The 20,369-nt window shown below is 47.0% G+C and overlaps 1 protein-coding gene across 4 annotated transcripts in view; it reads right to left on the bottom strand.

Annotated features, from left to right (window-relative positions):
* The window catches only part of LOC119966397 (protein DBF4 homolog A-like), a 97,029-nt gene that overhangs the window by 21,703 nt on the left and 54,957 nt on the right, over positions 1 to 20,369 (bottom strand). For 2 of the 4 annotated variants that reach the window (XM_038797991.1, XM_038797992.1), the window contains exons 6-9: positions 18,813 to 18,882; positions 16,121 to 16,188; positions 15,316 to 15,361; positions 6,834 to 6,876 (exon numbers count right to left, since the gene is read on the bottom strand). In XM_038797991.1, the coding sequence (XP_038653919.1) occupies positions 6,834 to 6,876; positions 15,316 to 15,361; positions 16,121 to 16,188; positions 18,813 to 18,882 (227 nt within the window). Of the gene's footprint in view, positions 1 to 6,833; positions 6,880 to 15,315; positions 15,362 to 16,120; positions 16,189 to 18,812; positions 18,883 to 20,369 lie in introns of all 4 variants that reach the window. The other 2 variants (XM_038797989.1, XM_038797990.1) reach the window with 1 other exon arrangement.

Genomic DNA, 20,369 nt, shown 5'->3' with positions numbered 1-20,369 from the left:
TCTTGACTTATTTGCCAATATTAGGACAGATAAAGTCAAGGAGAAATTTAATAGAGGTATTCAAATTCATGAAAAGTTTTGATATTTTGTTTCCGTTAGCCAGAAGTTGAACAACGAGGAGGATACAGGCATAAAATAAATGGCAAAAGAACCAATGGAGAAGAGGAGAGCCGTTTCCTGGAACAAGTTATGATGACCTGCATTGCACTGTCTAGAACAGTGGATGCAGATTCAATATTCATTTTCAAAAAGCAGTTGAATAAACCCTTGAAAAAAGACAATTTGCAGGCCCGTGGGACTAATTGGACAGCTCTTCTAAAAAGCTGGTAGAGGGACTTCTGGTTGCGGTGATGCGGAGCTAAGCCGCACGTTCGGCAGCTCCCGCTATTAAAGGACTTTCGGGTCTATTTTAGGGCCCCAAACGGCGCTGTTTCGACGATTCCTGGTGGGAAAAGGTGTTTGGAGGAACATGCCCAAAAGTTTATGGTGCGTACCCGGAGTGGGGCAAAGGAAAAGGCTGCAACAGCTCCCCAGGAAAAGCGGGGGAAGGAGGACAAAATGGCGGCCGGCTGAGCACCCGAGGACTGGTGGAAGTGGGCGCAGGAGCAGCAAGCTGCTCTTCTGCGCTGTTTTGCGGAGCTGAAGGCTGAGTTGCTGGACTCCCTGAATGCAAATACCAACAAGCTGCTTGAGACCCAGACGGCCCAGGGGGTGGCCATTCAGGAGTTGAAGCGGCAGGCCGCTGAGCGGGAGGAGGAGGCCGTGGTCCTCGTGGGGAAGGTGGAGTTGCACGAGGCACTTCACAAAAAGTGGCAAGACCGCTTGGAGGAGCTGGACGTTCGCACGAGGCGAAAGAATCTGAGGATCCTGGGCCTGGCGAAGGGGCTGGAGGGGTCGGATCTTCCGTCGTATGTGACGACAATGCTGAGCTCGTTGATGGGAGCGGGGTCCTTCCATTTGCTCCTGGAGCTTGAGGGAGCCCACAGAGTGCTGGCCAGGAGGACCAAGACGAATGAACCCCCGCGGGTGGTGCTGGTGCGGTTCCATCGAGTCAGTGACCAGGAGTGTGTGCTGCGCTGGGACAAGAAAGAGAGGAGCAGCAAGTGGGAGAATTTGGTAGTGCGAATCTACCAGGACTGGAGTGCGGAGGTGGCTAAGCGGCGGGCCGGGTTTAGCCGGACGAGGGCGGTGCTGCATGGCAAGCAGGTCAGATTTGGAATGCTGCAGCCTGCGCGTCTGTGGGTGACATACAAGGACCGGCACCACTACTTCGAGTCCCCGGAGGAGGCGTGGGTCTTTGTACAGGCGGAGAAACTGGACTCGAACTAGGGTCTGGGGGCTGCGGGGTCCAGTGCACTACAGCCGTTGCTGTTGCTGTTTTTGTAATTTTGACATGTGTTTTCTATGCTGGTTTTTGCTCTGTTTCCGGGTGGGTCTGTTGGGTATGGTTTTGTGCTATGTGGGGAATGTTGGGGGTTTGTTTTTTATTTTCTCTTCTGTATGGGACTAGGGGATGGGGTGGAGCTGGAATTTGGGGAGCTGCGTCAGAAGGGTGGGGTGGAGCAGTGTGAAAGCGCGGGCTTTCCTCTGGTTTCCCGTGCTGCGGGGCGGGGGGGGGGGGGGGAGCGGGCGGTGGGAGTGTGGCCTCTACTGGTTTTTTCCCGCGCTGAAGCGGTGCCAAGGTGTGGCAGGAGGGGGGATGACCCCATTTCGGGAGGGGCTGGGTTTTGGCGGGAGTTGCTGGGGTCAGCAGAAGTCAGCTGACTCGGGGGGGGGGGTAGAGGGGAGGCGGTATCGTCATGGGGGACGGGTCAGGCAGGGTGTGCTGGGCCTGGGGCAAGCAGTCGATGAGCTATGGCTAGTCGGCGGGGGAGGGGGGCGGGGTGCCCTCTGATCCGGCTGATCACCTGGAACGTGAGGGGACTGAATGGGCCGGTTAAGAGGGCTAGGGTACTTTCTCATTTGAAGGGGCTGAAGGCAGATGTGGCTATGCTCCAGGAGACCCACTTGAAGGTGGCGGACCAGGTTCGTCTGAGGAAGGGGTGGGTGGGGCAGGTTCCCCACTCGGGATTGGACGCGAAGAACCGGGGGTGGCGATTCTGGTGGGGAAGAGGGTGGTGTTCAAGGCGTCTGAGGTGGTGGCGGACAAGGAGGGCAGATATATTATGGTGAAGGGTAGGCTGCAGGGAGAGAAGGTGGTGCTGGTTAATGTGTATGCCCCGAATTGAGATGATGCTGGCTTTATGAGACGCATGTTGGGCCGCATTCCGGACCTAGAGGCAGCGGGCCTGATCATGGGGGGAGACTTTAACACAGTGCTGGATTCCCCACTGGACCGGTCCAGTTCAAGGACGGGTAGGAGGCCGGCGGCAGCCAAAGTGTTGAGGGGATTTATGGACCAGATGGGAGGGGTGGATCCCTGGAGGTTTGGGAGGCCGAGGGCACAGGAGTATTCCTTTTTCTCCCATGTGCATAGGGTTTACTCCCGAATAGATTTCTTCGTCCTGAGCAGGGGATTGATCCCGAAGGTGCAGGATGCCGAGTATTCGGCCATAGCAATTTCAGACCAATTTCTGGAAATGGGGGAGGCGCGGGACCAGCGCTCGCTGTGACGCATGGATGTGGGGATGCTGGCTGATGAGGTGTGTAGGAGGGTCCGGGGAAGTATTGAGGGGTATCTTGAGACCAACGACACGGGGGAGGTCCGGGTGGGGATGGTCTGGGAGGCTCTGAAAGCAGTGATCGGGGGGAGCTGATTTCCATCCGGGCCCATAGGGAAAGGAGGGAGAGGGAGAGACTGGTGGGGGAGCTCCTGGACGTGGATAGGAGGTACGCGGAGGTCCTGGAGGAGGGGTTGCTGGGGGAACGGCGTAGTTTGCAGGCCAATTTCGACTTGTTGACCACCAGAAAGGCGGAGACACAGTGGAGGAGGGCGCAAGGCGCGGTATGAGTATGGGGAGAAGGCGAGGAGGATGTTGGCGCATCAGCTCCGCAGGCGAGATGCGGCTAGGGAAATTGGCGGCTAGGAACTGGTGGAGGGGCTGGGGGCGCCTATAGAGTTGGAGGAGCTAGTCAGGGGGATTGGTCAAATGCAGTCAGGTAAGGCGCCGGGGCCGGACGGATTCCCGGTGGAATTTTATAAAAAGTATGCGGATCTGGTGGGCCCCCTGTTGGTGCGAGCCATCAATGAGGCGGGGGGGGGCTTTGCCCCCGACGATGTCACGGGCGCTGATCTCTCTGATCCTGAAGCGGGATAAAGACCCCTTGCAGTGTGCATCATACAGGCCAATCTCGCTCCTCAATGTTGATGCTAAGTTGCTGGCGAAGATCCTGGCCACCAGGATAGAGGACTGTGTGCCAGGGGTGATACACGAGGATCAGACAGGATTTGTCAAGGGAAGACAGCTTAACACGAATGTGCGGAGATTGTTAAATGTTATTATGATGCCGACGGTGGAGGGGGAGGCGGAGATAGTGGTGGCGCTGGATGCAGAGAAGGCGTTTGATAGAGTTGAGTGGGGGTACCTGTTGGAGCGGTTCGGATCGGGGAGGGGTTCATCAAATGGGTGAGGTTGCTCTACGAGGCCCCGATGGAGAGTGTAGTTACCAATGGAAGATCAGAGTAATTCAGGCTCTACCGTGGGACCAGGCAGGGGTGCCCCCTGTCCCCCTTGCGTTTTGCACTGGCGATAGAACCTTTGGCTTTGGCGCTGAGGAAGTCGGGGAGGTGGAGGGGCCTGGTGCGGGGTGGGGAAGAACATAGGGTATCGCTGTATGCGGACGACCTGCTGTTGTATGTGGCGGACCCAGAGGGGGAAATGCCAGGGGTGATGGAGCTGTTGGCTGAGTTTGGGGGCTTCTCGGGCTATAAGTTAAATCTGGGCAAGAGTGAGGTATTTGTAGTACACCCGGGTGATCAGGAGGAGGGAATTGGGAGGCTCCCGTTTAAAAGGGCAGTAAAGAGTTTCAGATACCTGGGGGTGCAGGTGGCCAGGAGTTGGGGGACTCTCCATAAGCTTAATTTCACCAGACTTGTGGAGCAGATGGAGGAGGAATTCAAAAGGTGGGACATGGTGCCGCTATCGCTGGCGGGTAGAGTGCAGTCCGTCAAAATGACGGTTCTCCCGAGGTTCTTGTTCCTTTTTCAGTGTTTGCCCATCTTTATCCCTGGAGCCTTTTTTAGGAGGGTGACTAGCAGCATCATGAGCCTTGTTTGGTCGCATGGGACCCCGAGGGTGAAGAGGGTCTTCCTGGAGCGGGGTAGAGATGGTGGGGGGCTGGCTTTACCCAATCTCTCGGAGTATTATTGGGCGGCCAATGTGTCGATGGTGCGCAAGTGGGTGATGGAGGGGAAAGGGGCAGCATGGAAACGGTTGGAGATGGCGTCCTGTGGAAGCACAAGCCTGGGGGCCCTGGTAACGCCGCTCCCTCCTACGAGGTATACCACGAGTCCGGTGGTGGCGGCTACCCTCAAGATTTGGGGGCAGTGGAGGCGACATAGGGGGGAAGTGGGGGGCTCGATGGGGGCTCCGTTAAAGGGGAACCATTGGTTCGTCCCGGGGAACATTGATGGGGGGTTCCCGGGTTGGCACAGAGCGGGCATCAGATAGCTGAGGGACCTGTTCATTGATGGGAGGTTTGCGAACCTGGGGGAGTTGGAGGAGAAATTTGGGCTCCCCTCGGGGAACATGTGCAGGTGTCTGCAGGTAAAGACGTTTGCTAGGCGGCAGGTGGAGGGATTCCCTTTGCTTCCCGCGAGGGGTCTGGGTCGGGGATGGGAAGATATCTGATATCTACAAGGTAATGCAGGAGGTGGAGGAGGCGTCAGTCGAGGAGCTAAAGGCTAAGTGGGAGGGGGAACTGGGGGAACAGATCGAAGATGGGACATGGGCTGATGCCCTGGAGAGGGTTAACTCTTCCTCCTCATGTGCGCTGCTTAGCCTCATCCAATTCAAGGTGCTGCACCGGGCACACATGTCCAGGTCTAGGATGAGTAGGTCCTTTGGGGGCGAAGACAGGTGTGTCAGGTGTTCGGGGAGTCCAGCAAACCATGCCCATATGTTCTGGGCATGCCCGGCACTGGAGGAGTTCTGGAAGGGGGTGGCGAGGACGGTGTCGAGGGTGGTAGGATCCAGGGTCAAGCCAGGCTGGGGACTCACAATTTTTGGGGTTGCGGTGGAGCCGGGAGTGCAGGAGGCGAAAGAGGCCGGTGTGCTGGCCTTTGCGTCCCTAGTAGCCCGGCGGAGAATCTTGCTACAGTGGAAGGATGCGAGACCCCCAAGCGTGGAGACCTGGATCAATGACATGGCGGGATTTATCAAGCTGGAGAAGGTCAAATTTGCCCTGAGAGGATCGGTACAAGGGTTCTTTTGGCCGTGGCAACCTTTCCTCGACTTTCTGGCTCAGTGATAGGGTACTGGGTCAGCAGCAGCAGCAACCCGGCCCGGGGGGGAGATGTTGGCTATGTTTGCTTATTTAATTTTAATTTAATTTATTTTCTTAATGTATGAAATGGTCAGGTGAAAGATCGAAAATTTTAGAATCATAGGGCGCGATTCTCCGCAACGGCCGACGCCGGAGTGAAACCCGGAGTGTTTCACTCAGGCGTCAGAGGCCGCTCCTCGCCCCCTATTCCCACCCCCCCCCCGGGGGTCTAGGAGCGGCGTTGTGAGAAACTCGGCCGCCGGGCCGTGACGCTTGCGTCAAAGCGGCGCGCCGAGAATGACGCGGACGGCGGCGCCTAAGTGATGCCAGCCGCGCATGCGCAGGTTGGCTGGCTCCAACGATCGGTGGGCACTGATCGCGGGCCAGTCACCTAATGAGCACGCCCGTGGTGCTAGAATCTCTCTTCGTCCCCCACAGACCCCACACTTACCTGTCGCGAGATGTTCACGCCGGCAGCGACCAGGTGTGGTTGCCGCCGGCGTGAACCCGTCGGGGTCGCCAGGCCGCTCGGCCCATTTGGGCCGGAGAAAATTGCCGGTCGCTGTGAAAAACGGCGAGCGGCGATTCTCCGAGCGGCATGTTGCTTAACGCAACACGCCATTTTGGGGTGGGTGGGAGAATCGCAGGGGGTGCCAGAGCGGCCCTCCCGCGATTCTCCCACCCGGCATGGGGAGCAGAGAATCGCACCCATAATTCCATGGACGAGACCCTATAAAAATCAGGTGATTGATGCCTCCGTAAGATTGAAAAGTTGCAGCCTAGTGACATGAAGTCGAGGCAGGTTGTTTCGTATTGCCAGAAGTCACAACATGGTTGGAGGAACCAACTGGTTAGAACAGGACCAAAAAAGATTTTAAACTCAGTGGTGGTACTCCCACTTCTGGGCCAGAAAGTTATTGTTTCAATCACACTCCAGATAAAAAAACCTAGGCTGCAGAAAGCACTACACTGTCAGAGGTGTCGAACTTTCTAATGAAACATTGCAGCCCATGAAGCCCCTCTATGTGAGTGGCAAGGGGTGAACTAGTACTGGTTACATGTGCAGACTTCAAATAATAATAATTTAAATTCCTTCCACTCCCCCATAAGAATTAAGGCCTATGATTCTAGATTGAGTGATTTTGGTGATACTTCTTTAAAGTATATTTGACATATATTTCATTTATCATTGATTTATATATCTATTGCAGCATTGTTTATTCTACCATTAAGTGAAATGTTAGAATTTGCTTACACAATACAGAAATTTATTTGATTCTTAAATTCAATTTACTTAGTTACAATCTTTAAAAATAAACAAAGTTTATAAGCTACCATTGTTATTTCAACCAGCTGCTGAGAAGAGTGTGTGTTAAGAACATATTGTAATCTAGATACAATTAGCTTACCGGCTTATTGCTTCAACTTTGATAAAAGGTTTCTTCAGTTTTCCTGCTTTATTAATTAAAGACATATCAGATGAGCGATAATATAAACCCAAAAATGTCTGACATTATCTTTAAGACACTATCTTAAAATAATTTTTTTTAAACTGAAGGGAAAACTAATGCATTTATTTGATACCATGTTTTTCTGCACTTTCTTTCACTAGAAGATTATTCTTATGATGGTTACTCCCCCCCCCCCCAGCCTGAGCACTATTGTATTATTTTAAAAAGATATATTTTTTTATTCTCCTCCTTTTTCACATTTTCTCCCAAATTTACATCCAACAATAAACAATAATTAGTAACAAATATAATGGCAATCCCCATATCAGTGAGAACGATCCCATTCTGCCACCAAACCCCAAACATTAGCCCACATGTTAACATAAACAAATGACAAAAAGGAATCAGGAATAACCCATAGTCACCATTAACACATACAGTCCCTCTCTCCTCAACCCTCCCAGCCCCCCTCCCCCTAATGTTCGATGTGATCCAATTCTCGAAAGTGCATCATGAATAATGGCCATGAATTGTAGAACCCCTCCATCCTTCCCCTCAGTTCAAATGTGACCTTTTTAAGCATCAAGAATTCCAGCAGGTCCCCCCACCACGCCAGGGCACAGGTTGGAGAGGTTGATCTCCACCCTAACCGGATCCGCCTTTGGGCGATCAACGAGGCGAAGGCTACAACATCTGCCTCTACACCCATTTACAACCCTGGCTGGTCCAACACCCCGAATATGGCCTCCCGAGGGCCCCGGTCCAGTTTCACGTGCACCACTTTAGAGATTACCCTAAAAACCTCCGTTCCAGTAATCCTCCAGCTTTGGACAGGACCAAAAGATATGAACGTGGTTTGCGGGGCCCTGCCTGCAACATTCACACACATCTTCTACTCCCTCATAGAGCCGGCTCATCCTCGCCCTTGCAAGGTGTGCTCTATACACCACCAAGCACTATTGCATTATATATCAACTTATTATTAACTTCCATACATTAAGAAATCTGTACACATTGAACTGCAATTTTGCATATTGAAATCCAGGTGAAATGTGATAATCATTAGGTTATCAAATTATCTAAAAATATTAGTGGGATGTTCTGAAGTGTTGTTTCTGGCAAATCAGATGAGAAGCTACTTTAGGTAAAGTGGCATACCATCTAATGCACAAGTGACTTTAATTACACAAAGTTGGAGTGTGACAAATATAATGAATGTGATGAAATGCTTTTCAGAATGTATACTGGACAGATTCCCAGATCAGTACGTTTTTAATACGAAGATATTTTCGCACATTGCTTTGGAGCTAGTTTTAGAAACACAGTGGAATAAATAACTGATAAGGAACAATTGGATGTTAAATAACATGGTTGGATTCAATGTGTAAAGAGAACAAGGATAAGTCAGTGTGTCAGGTTATTAAAAAGTAAAGTTCAGAAAATTAAAAGGAATCTGGCCCAAATTAACTGAGCAGAAAAAATAGCAGATTGATCAATGAATCAGTAGTAGCAAAGTACCATTGTATATGCACAATCATAGCCACTGAAAAAGTGACATAAAATAGATAGTAAGAAGTCTTACAACACCAGGTTAAAGTCCAACAGGTTTGTTTCAAACACGAGCTTTCGGAGCACGGCTCCTTCTTCAGGTGAATGGAAAGGCTTGTTCCAGAAATGTTTATATAGACACAGTCAGAGATGCCCCGGAATGCGAGCACCTGCAGGCAATCAAATCATCAAAGATGCAGAGAGAGAGGTAACTCCAGGTTAAAGAGGTGTGAATTGTCCCAAGTCAGTTCAGTCGGTAGGCCCCTGCAAGTCCAGGCTTGTTGGTGGGGGCCGAATGTAATGCGACATGAATCCCAGATCCCGGTTGAGTCCGCATTCATGCGTGCGGAACTTAGCTATAAGTTTTTGTGTAGAATGCTGACCCGGAGATCAGAGGCTGAATGTCCTTGACTGCTGAAGTGTTCCCCAACTGGAAGGGAACAGTCCTGCCTGTTGATAGTCGCACGATGCCCGTTTATTCGTTGTCGCAGTGTCTGCATGGTCTCGCCAATGTACCACGCTTCGGGACATCCTTTCCTGCAGCGTATGAGGTAGACTACATTGGTCGAGTCGCACGAGTATGCGCCGCGTACCTGGTGGGTGGTGTTTCCACGTGTAATGGTGGTGTCCATGTCGATGATCTGGCATGTCTTGCAGAGATTACCCTGGCAGGGTTTTGTGGTGTTGTGGTTGCTGTTCTGAAGGCTGGGTAATTTGCTGCAAACAATGGTTTGTTTGAGGTTGCGCGGTTGTTTGAAGGCCAGTAGTGGGGGTGTGGGGATGACCTTGGCAAGATGTCCATCCTCGCTGATGATGTGTTGGAGGCTGCGAAGAAGATGTCGTAGTTTCTCCACCCCAGGAAAGTACTGGACGACGAAGGGTACTCTGTCAGTGGTGTCCCGTGTTTGTCTTCTGAGGAGGTCGGTGCGGTTTTTTGCTGTGGCGCGGTGGAACTGTCGATCAATGAGTCGAGCGCCATATCCCGTTCGTACGAGGGCATCTTTCAGCATCTGTAGGTGTCTGTTGCGCTCCTCCTTGTCTGAGCAGATCCTGTGTATACGGAGGGCTTGTCCATAGGGGATGGCTTCTTTAATGTGTTTCGGGTGAAAGCTGGAGAAGTGGAGCATCGTGAGATTATCTGTGGGCTTGCGGTAAAGCGAGGTGCTGAGGTGACCGTCCTTGATGGAGACGAGTGTGTCCAAGAATGGAACTGAATTTGGAGAATAGTCCATGGTGAGTTTGATGGTGGGATGGAACTTATTGATGTCATCGTGTAGTCGTTTCAGTGACGTGCCAATTGGCATAGGGATAGGAAAATTAGGGAAGTAAACACGTGGCTAAGGGATTGGTGTGGGAAAGAGGGATTCCACTTCATGGGACATTGGCATCAGTTTTGGAACCGGGGGGATCTGTACCGTTGGGACGGTCTCCACCTGAACCGATCTGGAACCAGTGTTCTAGCGAAGAGGATAAATAGGGTGGTCAGTAGGACTTTAAACTTCTGAGTTGGGGGGAAGGGAAAGTGAAAGCGACAGGGAGCAGGGAGTTAAATGGCAAGATACGCAGGAGGATAACATGTAGGCAGGTGGATTTAAGCTTGAGGCAGACTAGGAATGCAACAAAAAGGAAGGATAACTTTGGACATCTTAGGACTTCCAATATCTGTACTGATAAGAAAGTTAACATTAAGGCACTTTACCTGAATGCTCGTAGCATTTGTAACAAAGTAGATGAACTAATGGCACAGATCATCGTGAATGATTATGATGTGGTAGGCATCACAGAGACATGGCTGCAGGGGGTTCAGGACTGGCAGTTAAACATCCAAGGATATACAACCTATCGAAAAGACAGGGAGGTGGGCCGAGGGGGTGGGGTTGCCTTGTTAGTTAAGAACAAAATTAAATCTATGGCACTAAACGACATAGGGTCGGATGATGTGGAGTCTGTGTGGGTAGAATTGAGGAACCACAAAGGCAAAAAAACCATAATGGGAGTTATGTACAGACCGCCTAACAGTGGTCAGGACCAGGGGCGCAACATGTACCGGGAAATAGAAAAGGCATGTCAGAAAGGCAAGGTCACAGTGATCATGGGGGACTTCAATATGCAGGTGGATTGGGTAAGTAATGTAGCCAGTGGATCCAAAGAAAAGGAATTCATGGAATGCTTACAAGATGGCTTTTTGGAACAGCTTGTCATGGAGCCCACAAGGGAGCAGGCTATTCTGGACCTAGTGCTATGTAATGAACCAGACTTTATTAAAGATCTTAAAGTAAGGGAACACTTAGGAAGCAGCGATCATAATATGGTTGAGTTCAGTCTGCAGTTTGAAAGAGAGAAGGCAAAATCGGATGTAATGGTGTTACAGTTAAATAAAGGTAATTACGAGGGCATGAGAGAGGAACTGGTGAAAATCAACTGGAAGCAGACCCTAGCAGGGAAGACAGTAGAGCAAAAATGGCAGGAGTTTGTATGCATAATTGAGGACACTGTACAGAGGTTCATCCCCAAGAAAAGAAAGATTATCCAGGGAGGGATTAGACAGCCATGGCTGACAAAGGAGGTCAGGAAATGTATCAAAGAAAAAGAGAGATCCTATAAAGTGGCCAAAAGCACCGGGAAATCAGAAGATTGGGAAGGCTACAAAAACAAACAGAGGTTAACAAAGAGACAAATAAGGAAGGAGAGGATCAAATATGAAGGCAGGCTAGCCAGTAATATAAGAAATGATAGTAAAAGTTTATTTCAATACATAAGAAACAAACGTCAGGCCAAAGTAGACATTGGGCCAATTCAAACTGATTCTGGCAGGCTAGTGATGGGAGATGAGGAAATGGCTGGAGAACTTAATAAGTACTTTGCGTCTGTCTTCACAGTGGAAGACGTTAGTAATATCCCAAAAATTATAAAGGGTCAGGGGGCTGAGTTGAGTATGGTTGCCATTACAAAAGAGATGGTGCTAAAAAAGCTAAAAGGTCTTAAAATTGACAAATCTCCTGGCCCCGATGGGCTACATCCTAGAGTTCTGAGGGAGGTGGCTGAAGAAATAGCGGAAGCGTTGGTTGAGATCTTTCAAAAATCACTGGAGTCAGGGAAAGTCCCGGACGATTGGAAGATCGCTGTTGTAACCCCCTTGTTCAAGAAAGGATCAAGACAAAAGATGGAAAATTATAGGCCAATTAGCCTAACCTCGGTTGTTGGTAAAATTCTAGAATCGATCGTTAAGGATGAGATTTCTAATTTCTTGGAAGAGCAGGGTCGGATTAGAACAAGTCAACATGGATTTAGTAAGGGGAGGTCGTGCCTGACGAACCTGTTAGAATTCTTTGAGGAGGTGACAAGTAGGTTAGACCAGGGAAACCCAGTGGATGTGGTCTATCTGGATTTCCAAAAGGCCTTTGATAAGGTGCCACACAGGAGGCTGCTGAGTAAGGTGAGGGCCCATGGTGTTCGAGGTGAGCTACTGGCATGGGTTGAGGATTGGCTGTCTGACAGAAGGCAGAGAGTTGGGATAAAAGGTTCTTTTTCGGAATGGCAGCCGGTGACCAGCGGTGTCCCACAGGGTTCAGTGTTGGGGCCGCAGCTGTTCACCATATATATTAATGATCTGGATGAAGGGACTGGGGGCATTCTAGCGAAGTTTGCTGATGATACGAAGTTAGGTGGTCAGGCAGGTAGTGCTGAGGAAGTGGGGAGGCTGCAGAAGGATCTAGACAGTTTGGGAGAGTGGTGCAGGAAATGGCTGATGCATTTCAACGTGAGAAAATGTGAGGTCTTGCACTTTGGAAAAAAGAATCCAAGCATAGACTACTTTCTAAACGGTGAGAAAATTCATAATGCCAAAGTACAAAGGGATCTGGGAGTGCTAGTCGAGGATTCCCTAAAGGTAAACATGCAGGTTGAATCCGTGATTAAGAAAGCGAATGCTATGTTGTCATTTATCTCAAGAGGGTTGGAATATAAAAGCAGCGATGTGCTACTGAGCCTTTATAAGGCTCTGGTTAGGCCCCATTTGGAGTACTGTGTCCAGTTTTGGGCCCCACATCTCAGGAAGGACATACTGGCACTGGAGCGTGTCCAGCGGAGATTCACACGGATGATCCCTGGAATGGCGGGTCTAGCATATGAGGAACGGCTGGCGTTCCTGGGATTGTATTCATTGGAGTTTAGAAGGTTAAGGGGAGATCTAATAGAAACTTACAAGATAATACATGGCTTAGAAAGGATGGACGCAAAGAAACTGTTTCCGTTAGGCGAGGAGTCGAGGACCCGTGGGCACAGCCTTAGAATTAGAGGGGGTAAATTCAAAACAGAAATGCGGAGACATTTCTTCAGCCAGAGAGTGGTGGGCCTGTGGAATTCATTGCCGCAGAGTGCAGTGGAGGCCGGGACGCTAAATGGCTTCAAGGCAGAGATAGATAAATTCTTGATGTCGCGAGGAATTAAGGGCTATGGGGAGAATGCTGGGAGGTGGAGTTGAAATGCCCATCAGCCATGATTGAATGGCGGAGTGGACTCGATGGGCCGAATGGCCTTACTTCCACTCCTATGTCTTATGGTCTTATGGTCTTATGTCTCGCCGTGGGTCCAAAGGAAAAAAATGTCATCGATGTATCTGGTGTATAGCATCGGTTGAAAGTCCTGTGTGGTGAGGAAGTCCTGTTCAAACTTGTGCATGAAGATGTTGGCATATTGAGGTGCAAATTTGGTCCCCATGGCTGTTCCGTGCGTCTGGATGAAGAATTTGTTGTCGAAGGTGAAGACGTTGTGGTCTAGAATGAAACGGATGAGTTGCAGAATTGCGTCTGGAGATTGGCAGTTGTCGGTGTTGAGGACTGAGGCTGTTGCAGCAATGCCGTCGTCATGGGGGATGCTGGTGTAGAGTGCCGAGACATCCATTGTGACGAGGAATGTTCCTGGTTCAACTGGTCCATGGGTGCTGAGTTTCTGTAGGAAGTCCGTCGTGTCGCGACAGAAGCTGGGTGTACCTTGTACGATGGGTTTCAAGATGCCCTCGATGTGGCCAGAGAGGTTCTCACACAGGGTCCCATTGCCTGAAACGATAGGACGGCCTGGTGTGTTGGCCTTGTGTATTTTCGGGAGGCAGTAGAGATCTCCAATGCGGGGATTACGTGGGATGAGAGCACGTAGGGTGTTCTGAAGGTCTGGATCTAAGGTCTTGATCAGTCTGCTGAGTTGGCGGATGTGTTCCTTGGTTGGATCTGCGGGTAACTGCCTGTAGTGTTCCTGGTTGTCGAGTTGTCGGTATACTTCTTTGCAGTAGTCTGTTCTGTTCAGTATGACGGTGGCCCCTCCTTTGTCTGCTGGTTTGATGACGATGTTGCGGTTGGTCTTGAGAGTGCGGATGGCGTTGCGTTGTGCTTGGGTGACGTTTGAGGCTGCCTTGTGATTGCGAGTGATGAATCTGGCATTGATACGACTTCTGACGGCTTGAGCATACATGTCGAGTCTAGGGCAGCGGCCTTCCGGAGGGGTCCAATTTGACTCTTTCCTTTTCGGTTGCTGCACTGCAGATCTCGCGGTCTGCTGTTCCGGTTCATTGGTCGTGTCCCTGGGTTCGCTGTCGGCCTCTTGGGGTCTGTGGAAGAATTCCCGGAGCCTCATTCGCCTGATGAATTCCTCCGTATCTGCCGCGAGACTGATGGGGTCCATTTTGGTGGTGGTGCAGAAATTGAGCCCTCTGCTGAGGACTTCGATTTCGTCTGGTTGAAGGGTGTAGTCTGACAAGTTGACAATGGATTTCCCTGTATTGTTTTCGACTGTTGTACCGGGAGAAGCTTGATTGCTGCTGGTGGTGATGCCAAGTTTCTCAAGCTTCCTGTTCTTGGTGTGCATGTAGGTGGCATAGTATTGCTGTCTCATCTGTTTGGCGGTGTTCCGCAGCTGGTCTGCTGTGTCCTGAGCGCAAGTTGAGAATATGGCCTCTCTCTTGGTTTCCAGGTTGCGTCGACTGCTGTAGAGTTGGTGTACGAGGTGTTTGAGGAGTGTGACAGAGGTGCGGTGGCAGAGTCTTTCAGCGTAGTCTGTGTTGTAAGTCGACTTGAGTGGGTTTTTGATCTGTAGTCCTTTCGGGATCTTGTCTGCTTTTTTGCATCTTTGTAGAAACTGAATGTCAGTGTCTATATGCGCGATCTTCCTGGAGATCCTCTCCACTTTGAGCCGGCAGTTTGCGGTGTCAATGGTAATTCAGTTTCTACAAAGATGCAAAAAAGCAGCATCTCCACATCATAAAATAGATACAGGCAGTGGAACAGAGGACAGGTAATACACATCAGCTTTTAATATATAACTAGCAGCTCTCCCATAGTACCTCTCTGAGTAGGAGAGAGTGTATACCATGGAAAACCATCAACAGTAACTGAATAAGACAAAATAGTTCTCATTATATGGTTTTTCTAGGATTGCATTTCACAACTGTGTCCTTTATTCTGTGAAAACTACACAAATTGACTTATTTTCATACATCTTACCTAATCTTCAATTGCCATTATTAATGCCAGCATTACAAAGCACAATAACCTGGTATTATGGAAAGGTGGTTGTTGGATTTAGCTCAGGTACCTTGCATCTCTGCTGCACCTTGTAATCCAGAATTCAGTAGCCAGGGTTCCTTCTCATACCCTCTTCTCAATAAAACTTTACTGGTTTCCTGATGTCTTCAAGTTCTTTAGGCACTTTTTCAAATCCTTCCATAGTATTGACCCATTCTACGTGAGCATCTGCCTTTAACTATATGGCCCAGATTTCCTCTGCTTTACTTCTTGCATGCTATAAAGTCCCTTTTCAATAATTTGTGCAGTCCCTTCTCCTTCCCTATCGATAAAAAATTCTGTATGTATGCAAGAAATATTTAATGTAAAATACTTACCCTTTGTTCTATGGCTATTAGATTGGACATTTCGATTGCATTTCTCCTAAACAGAAATTTAAAAAAATGATAAATATCATTCCACAAACTAAATAAGGCATCAATTCAAGTATTTTCCGACACTCAATATATCGGGCATGCTTGTGTCAACATGTCTTGCCTGCTATATATACCCAGTGGGTGATAAAATCAAAAAGATAAGCAACTGATATACAGTCCCTCCCACACCATTCATATTTACCTGGGACAACCACCTACAAAAGACAGGCTGGCACTGTCAAAGGTATCAACTTTAAACGTGTCAATTAAACGGCATTAAGCGTGTAAACTATTTTGGGTTGTTCAAGCAACGGTTCGCACCACGTAGTACAATTCTTTATTATTCAGTCAGCCACAATGATTCTGTAGACCTCCTGTGTTTGCAATAATTTAAATCTTCAACCAGAGGTGAAACACACTCATAGCAGCCCACGTTAGAATATGATTCTGCATTGCATAATGTTAATGAGTGTACCTCGCCAAACATGTTTTTTTAAATAGAGCAGAGGGAGGGCATTATAGAAGTGCGTGAAATATGGAAAAGGAACAGCAGACTTTTTATTTTAGTAAAACGGTGACAAGACACATAAAAAAAAAAGTCTTAACTGTTCTATTTTCCTTGATGCCTGTAACTGCAGTCAGTTTGGATAGCCTAATCTAAACCAACAGCATTATTTTATAACTGTCACTGTTGATTTATCCACATATCATCCACTGGGAAGAACCAAATATTTTCTAACCAAGGTTAAAATATTATTATACTTACCCCTTTGACAATAACAGATTTTGTGTTTACAAATGCCTCCTTTCTTCTTGCAATATAAGCTTTCACATCTAAAAATAATATCAAGGTCATATAAAAGTTCCAAATTTATTTTGAACCAGAAAGATAAAAACACAAAAAAACTGGAATGGCAAGTTGGCATGAGATTCAGAAATACTGGTGATCAAGATCTCATTGCATAAAACCAGTTCTACCGAATGCATTTTAAAAAAAAAGAATGAACTCTGGAAGGAATACTGGCATATTGTAACAAATTTATTGTAGTTTTTCACGTGTAACACACTCCATGTGCCTTGTTTTGAAGTGGATGAAAAGGACAGCATGAATTTGTTTCACTCTAAGTGCATGCTTAAATACATCAGTTCCCAATTCATGGGGTGGAATTTCTCCCACAAAATGGCGAAGTGTCAGGTTTTGACTAAAAATCTGCATGTTTCTCTCCAGAGAAGCAGCCAGGTTTTCTCTTCAGAACCTCTGACACTTTGTCAAAAACAAGCAGGGGTGAATGTTCTGCACCATCACTTTGGCAGGAGGGGCCCTCAGAGCCTGGCTCCACAGAGATTGGGGAGGCCTTTTTAAAAAGTGCCCTGATCTCAATGTGAAAGTGAAGGCCCCCCCACCATCATCGCTGGCAGTGGGGTTCCCTGGAGGCCCGCACCCTGGCCACACCAACTGGCACTGCCAGGTTGACACTGCCAGGGTGCCAGTTCATGTCCCTAACCACACGGGGGCTACACTGGCCTCTGTGCCTCAACATGGTCATCTTGACTGCCAGAAAGTAGTACTGATTCCTGCTAGCGTGACGTCACGTCGAGGCAGGGGGGAAAGTGGATGTCCTCGGACGATCGGGCTTTATAAATCCATTCAAATTGATGTTAGTCAGGTTCACACCGGGCCTTGTGAGTTAGCAGTCTTTTTGGGATTTACGCCGTGACAAACAAATCGGGGAAGTATTAAGTAATAGTAAGCTTGATAATCTGCACACAACTGCCGTTAGAAACTTCAAAGTCAACCAGTATGACTTCACATTGGTCACAGTGTAACTAAACAATTTTAGAAGCAAAAGTTGTGCTAGACAATGTTTACATAACATAATCTTACCAAACTAAGCTACTTTAATCTGTTTTATTAATTACTGCATTAAATTCAGCACAATTTTTCAGACTTGCTGTTGAGGATGCTGTTAGCTTTCACAACATGGGCAATTCTTTTCTCAGTCTGAAGATAAAAATAAAGAACGCAAATGAGGAAATTAAATATTCCACAAAGTGAAGAATTGTCCATGTTGTGAAAGCATAAAGTGGCTAACAGGAAGTCTAGTTGTTTGTATCTATTGTTCAACAACCTTTTGATTTAAATTCCTTCAAATGCTCCCCTGCGGTCCTCACATGATCATATCGCGTCTTCAGCAAACTTTACAATCTTACAAGCAAACTTTACGATCCTACAAAGAGTACTCGGAGGACTGAAAGTTAAGAGACTAAGTATAGGTCTGTGTCAGAAAATACTATATTACTATACTGTATATTGCGTCCATGGATGCAATTGATCAAAGTTAAAAATGATAGATTTTAATATTATACCAACATTATTTTTCATTGGAACCGTCATGTGAGAGTACCTTTAAGAAATTGGTGTTTATAAATCGGTGTGTATATAAATATCTGTAGTGAGAGTACCTTTAAGAAATGGGTGTTTACTACTGCAGTGCTGTCAGAGAGTGGGTGGAGCTGGGCTGTCTGTCAGCTTTTTACTTTTGTTTTTGAGCAGGCTGCAGGGTGTGTTTTAGTTTTGTTTTCAGAGCTGGATAGCTGCAGTCACAGCCAGAAGGTGGATGAATCTCTCTCTGTAATCTAAAGACTGTAATCAATTCTGGTGATTTAAAACTAATAACAGTAGTGACTTTAACCTGATTGCTTCTGGTAAAAGGTGTTTTAAGTCATATGGATGTTAAAAGGAAAGGTTAAAGTATTACTTAGTGTTGTAGTCTTTGGGGGGTTGTATTTGAATTACTGGTTGCTAAGATGTTCACTATATGTTTTAAAAGATTAACTTGAGTTCATAGAATAAACATTATTTTGCTTTAAAAAATACTTTTCCATTTCTGCTGTCCCACACCTGTAGAGTGGGCCATGTGTTCCCCATACCACAATCTATTAAAAGTTGTGGGTCAGGTGAACTCCATGATACACTTTGTGGTTCTCTAAACCCTGGCCCATAACAGAACAGAAATTAAATCGTTTTCCGTGGGAATTTTTGCTGCAGTGATTAATGGGCTTCTACAATGAAACACTTTAGACAAAACACATCATGATTTAAATTGCATGACTGTTATAGGAGTCAACCTGATGGATCAAATGATGTTTTCTCAGTGAAACCATTTGCCAACTGTTTTTTGGCATGAATAGGAGGATAGATATTCAGAAAAACTATTATGCCTAGAATTAGTCTGTTAACGCACTTGCAATACATTTTGTTCAATACCTCAGATTCATATATGCAACGTATCAGTAAGAAATACTTTGCTGGTGGACTTTTCAATTTGTAATGAATAATGGAATTCTGTATTTTAAAATATTGTTGATCGAGATAAACATACACACCAATAAAGGATGTTTTATCCACCCAAACCCCATACCATTAGCAACAATTTCAAACAAAAATGAAAGGATACCATCTATGTAAAGTATTCGTACTCCCCAAGCAAGAGCGTTGGACAGAATGTTGTTTCCAGGAACAAATTCCTATATTGAGGGGCAGGAGGAAAGGAAAATGCACATCAAACTTCTGTCAGAAATATTTCAGAAAACAGTACCATAGAAGTGAATACTGTAATCATTATTTTTAAACATCTCTTAAATGACACTCAAAATATTGTCAATACATTAGTGCATGTCAGAATCACCTGGGATAAAAACAAAAAAAGGCATGAAACTCATCTGATAAACCTCAGCGATAATTTCAAATACAGAATTAAATAAGGGAGGCATTTTGTTTAAAAAAAAACAAATTATAAACACTTTTTGTTATGATCCTTATTATTTGCTTCACTGTTCTCTCAGTAGATCATGTCTCAATGGCAGTAATGAAGGAGTATGGTGGCAGTGAGCGGAAAGGAGAAAGAGAGAAGGAAGAATTGATAGGGTGAAGTTGACCAAAGACAAAAAGGTCCAAAATGTAAATGGGACAAAGAATCTTGTATGTAGCACTTTTTTTATTAAAGATTTTCCATTAAACCACAAGACACAAGTCTCCAAAATCTAATCCAGTACAGAGTGATCATTGTTTTACATATACATAGAGGAAACCAGCAAATACTCCTACAACTGGCTCAGATTATCAATCGTTGTAGTCAGCATCTCCTTTCGTACGGACAATGAAAGGATACCAGAAAGAGTAGGAATCTCTGGATAACAGGTTAAAGTCATGAGAACATGGTATCATAGTGCAACTCTTCTCCACAGGACAACAAAGACAGAGCTAAACAATATACGGGATCCCTTATAGGGTAAAATACAGCCAATCGGGACCTAACTCAGCATCCCAACACCTCCAGGTAACAAAAGGATACCCAGAAAAAGTGAACAACACAATATCACCATTGGTACAAGACACGGCTTGGCAGTACACTCTTGTATACGGGAGCCAGTAAGCCAAGAGTTCTTACAGCATGCCAAGACTCACAACACAACAAACCTCACTCCTCTCCAGGCAAATCAGAGGCACCGTTCAGGCCTAATAGCACTAACGGGGGTTTTCCTCACCCATGAGGATTTATGGCCATACTAACCACCTATATACCAAACCACCTACCCGCCAACCTGCTGTGATGCTACTCATCTTATCTATAATAAACGGGTATGAAAAAATGTATTCCCTCAGTGTAAAAGGATTGCAGCACATAAAAGAAAACAGGTATATACAGCACACACATCTTGTCAAACAACCAACACAGCACAATTTTCTCAGTATAACAGGTAACCATAAGACCATAAGACATAGGAGTGGAAGTAAGGCCATTCGGCCCATCGAGTCCACTCCACCATTCAATCATGGCTGATGGGCATTTCAACTCCACCTACCAGCATTCTCCCCGTAGCCCTTAATTCCTCAACAAATGCATCTGTGCCCATATATCATAAGCCCGTGTCAGAATAAATGGCAAAGTGTACTCACACAGCCAAAGCCATGAGAGGTTAGCACTGCTGCCTCACATCACCAGGAACTCAGA

This window comes from Scyliorhinus canicula, chromosome 5, assembly GCF_902713615.1.
Source record: "Scyliorhinus canicula chromosome 5, sScyCan1.1, whole genome shotgun sequence".
NCBI lineage: Eukaryota > Metazoa > Chordata > Chondrichthyes > Carcharhiniformes > Scyliorhinidae > Scyliorhinus > Scyliorhinus canicula.
The sequence above is the reverse complement of the archived record's forward strand: the minus strand, read 5'-3'. Positions and strand labels throughout refer to the sequence as shown.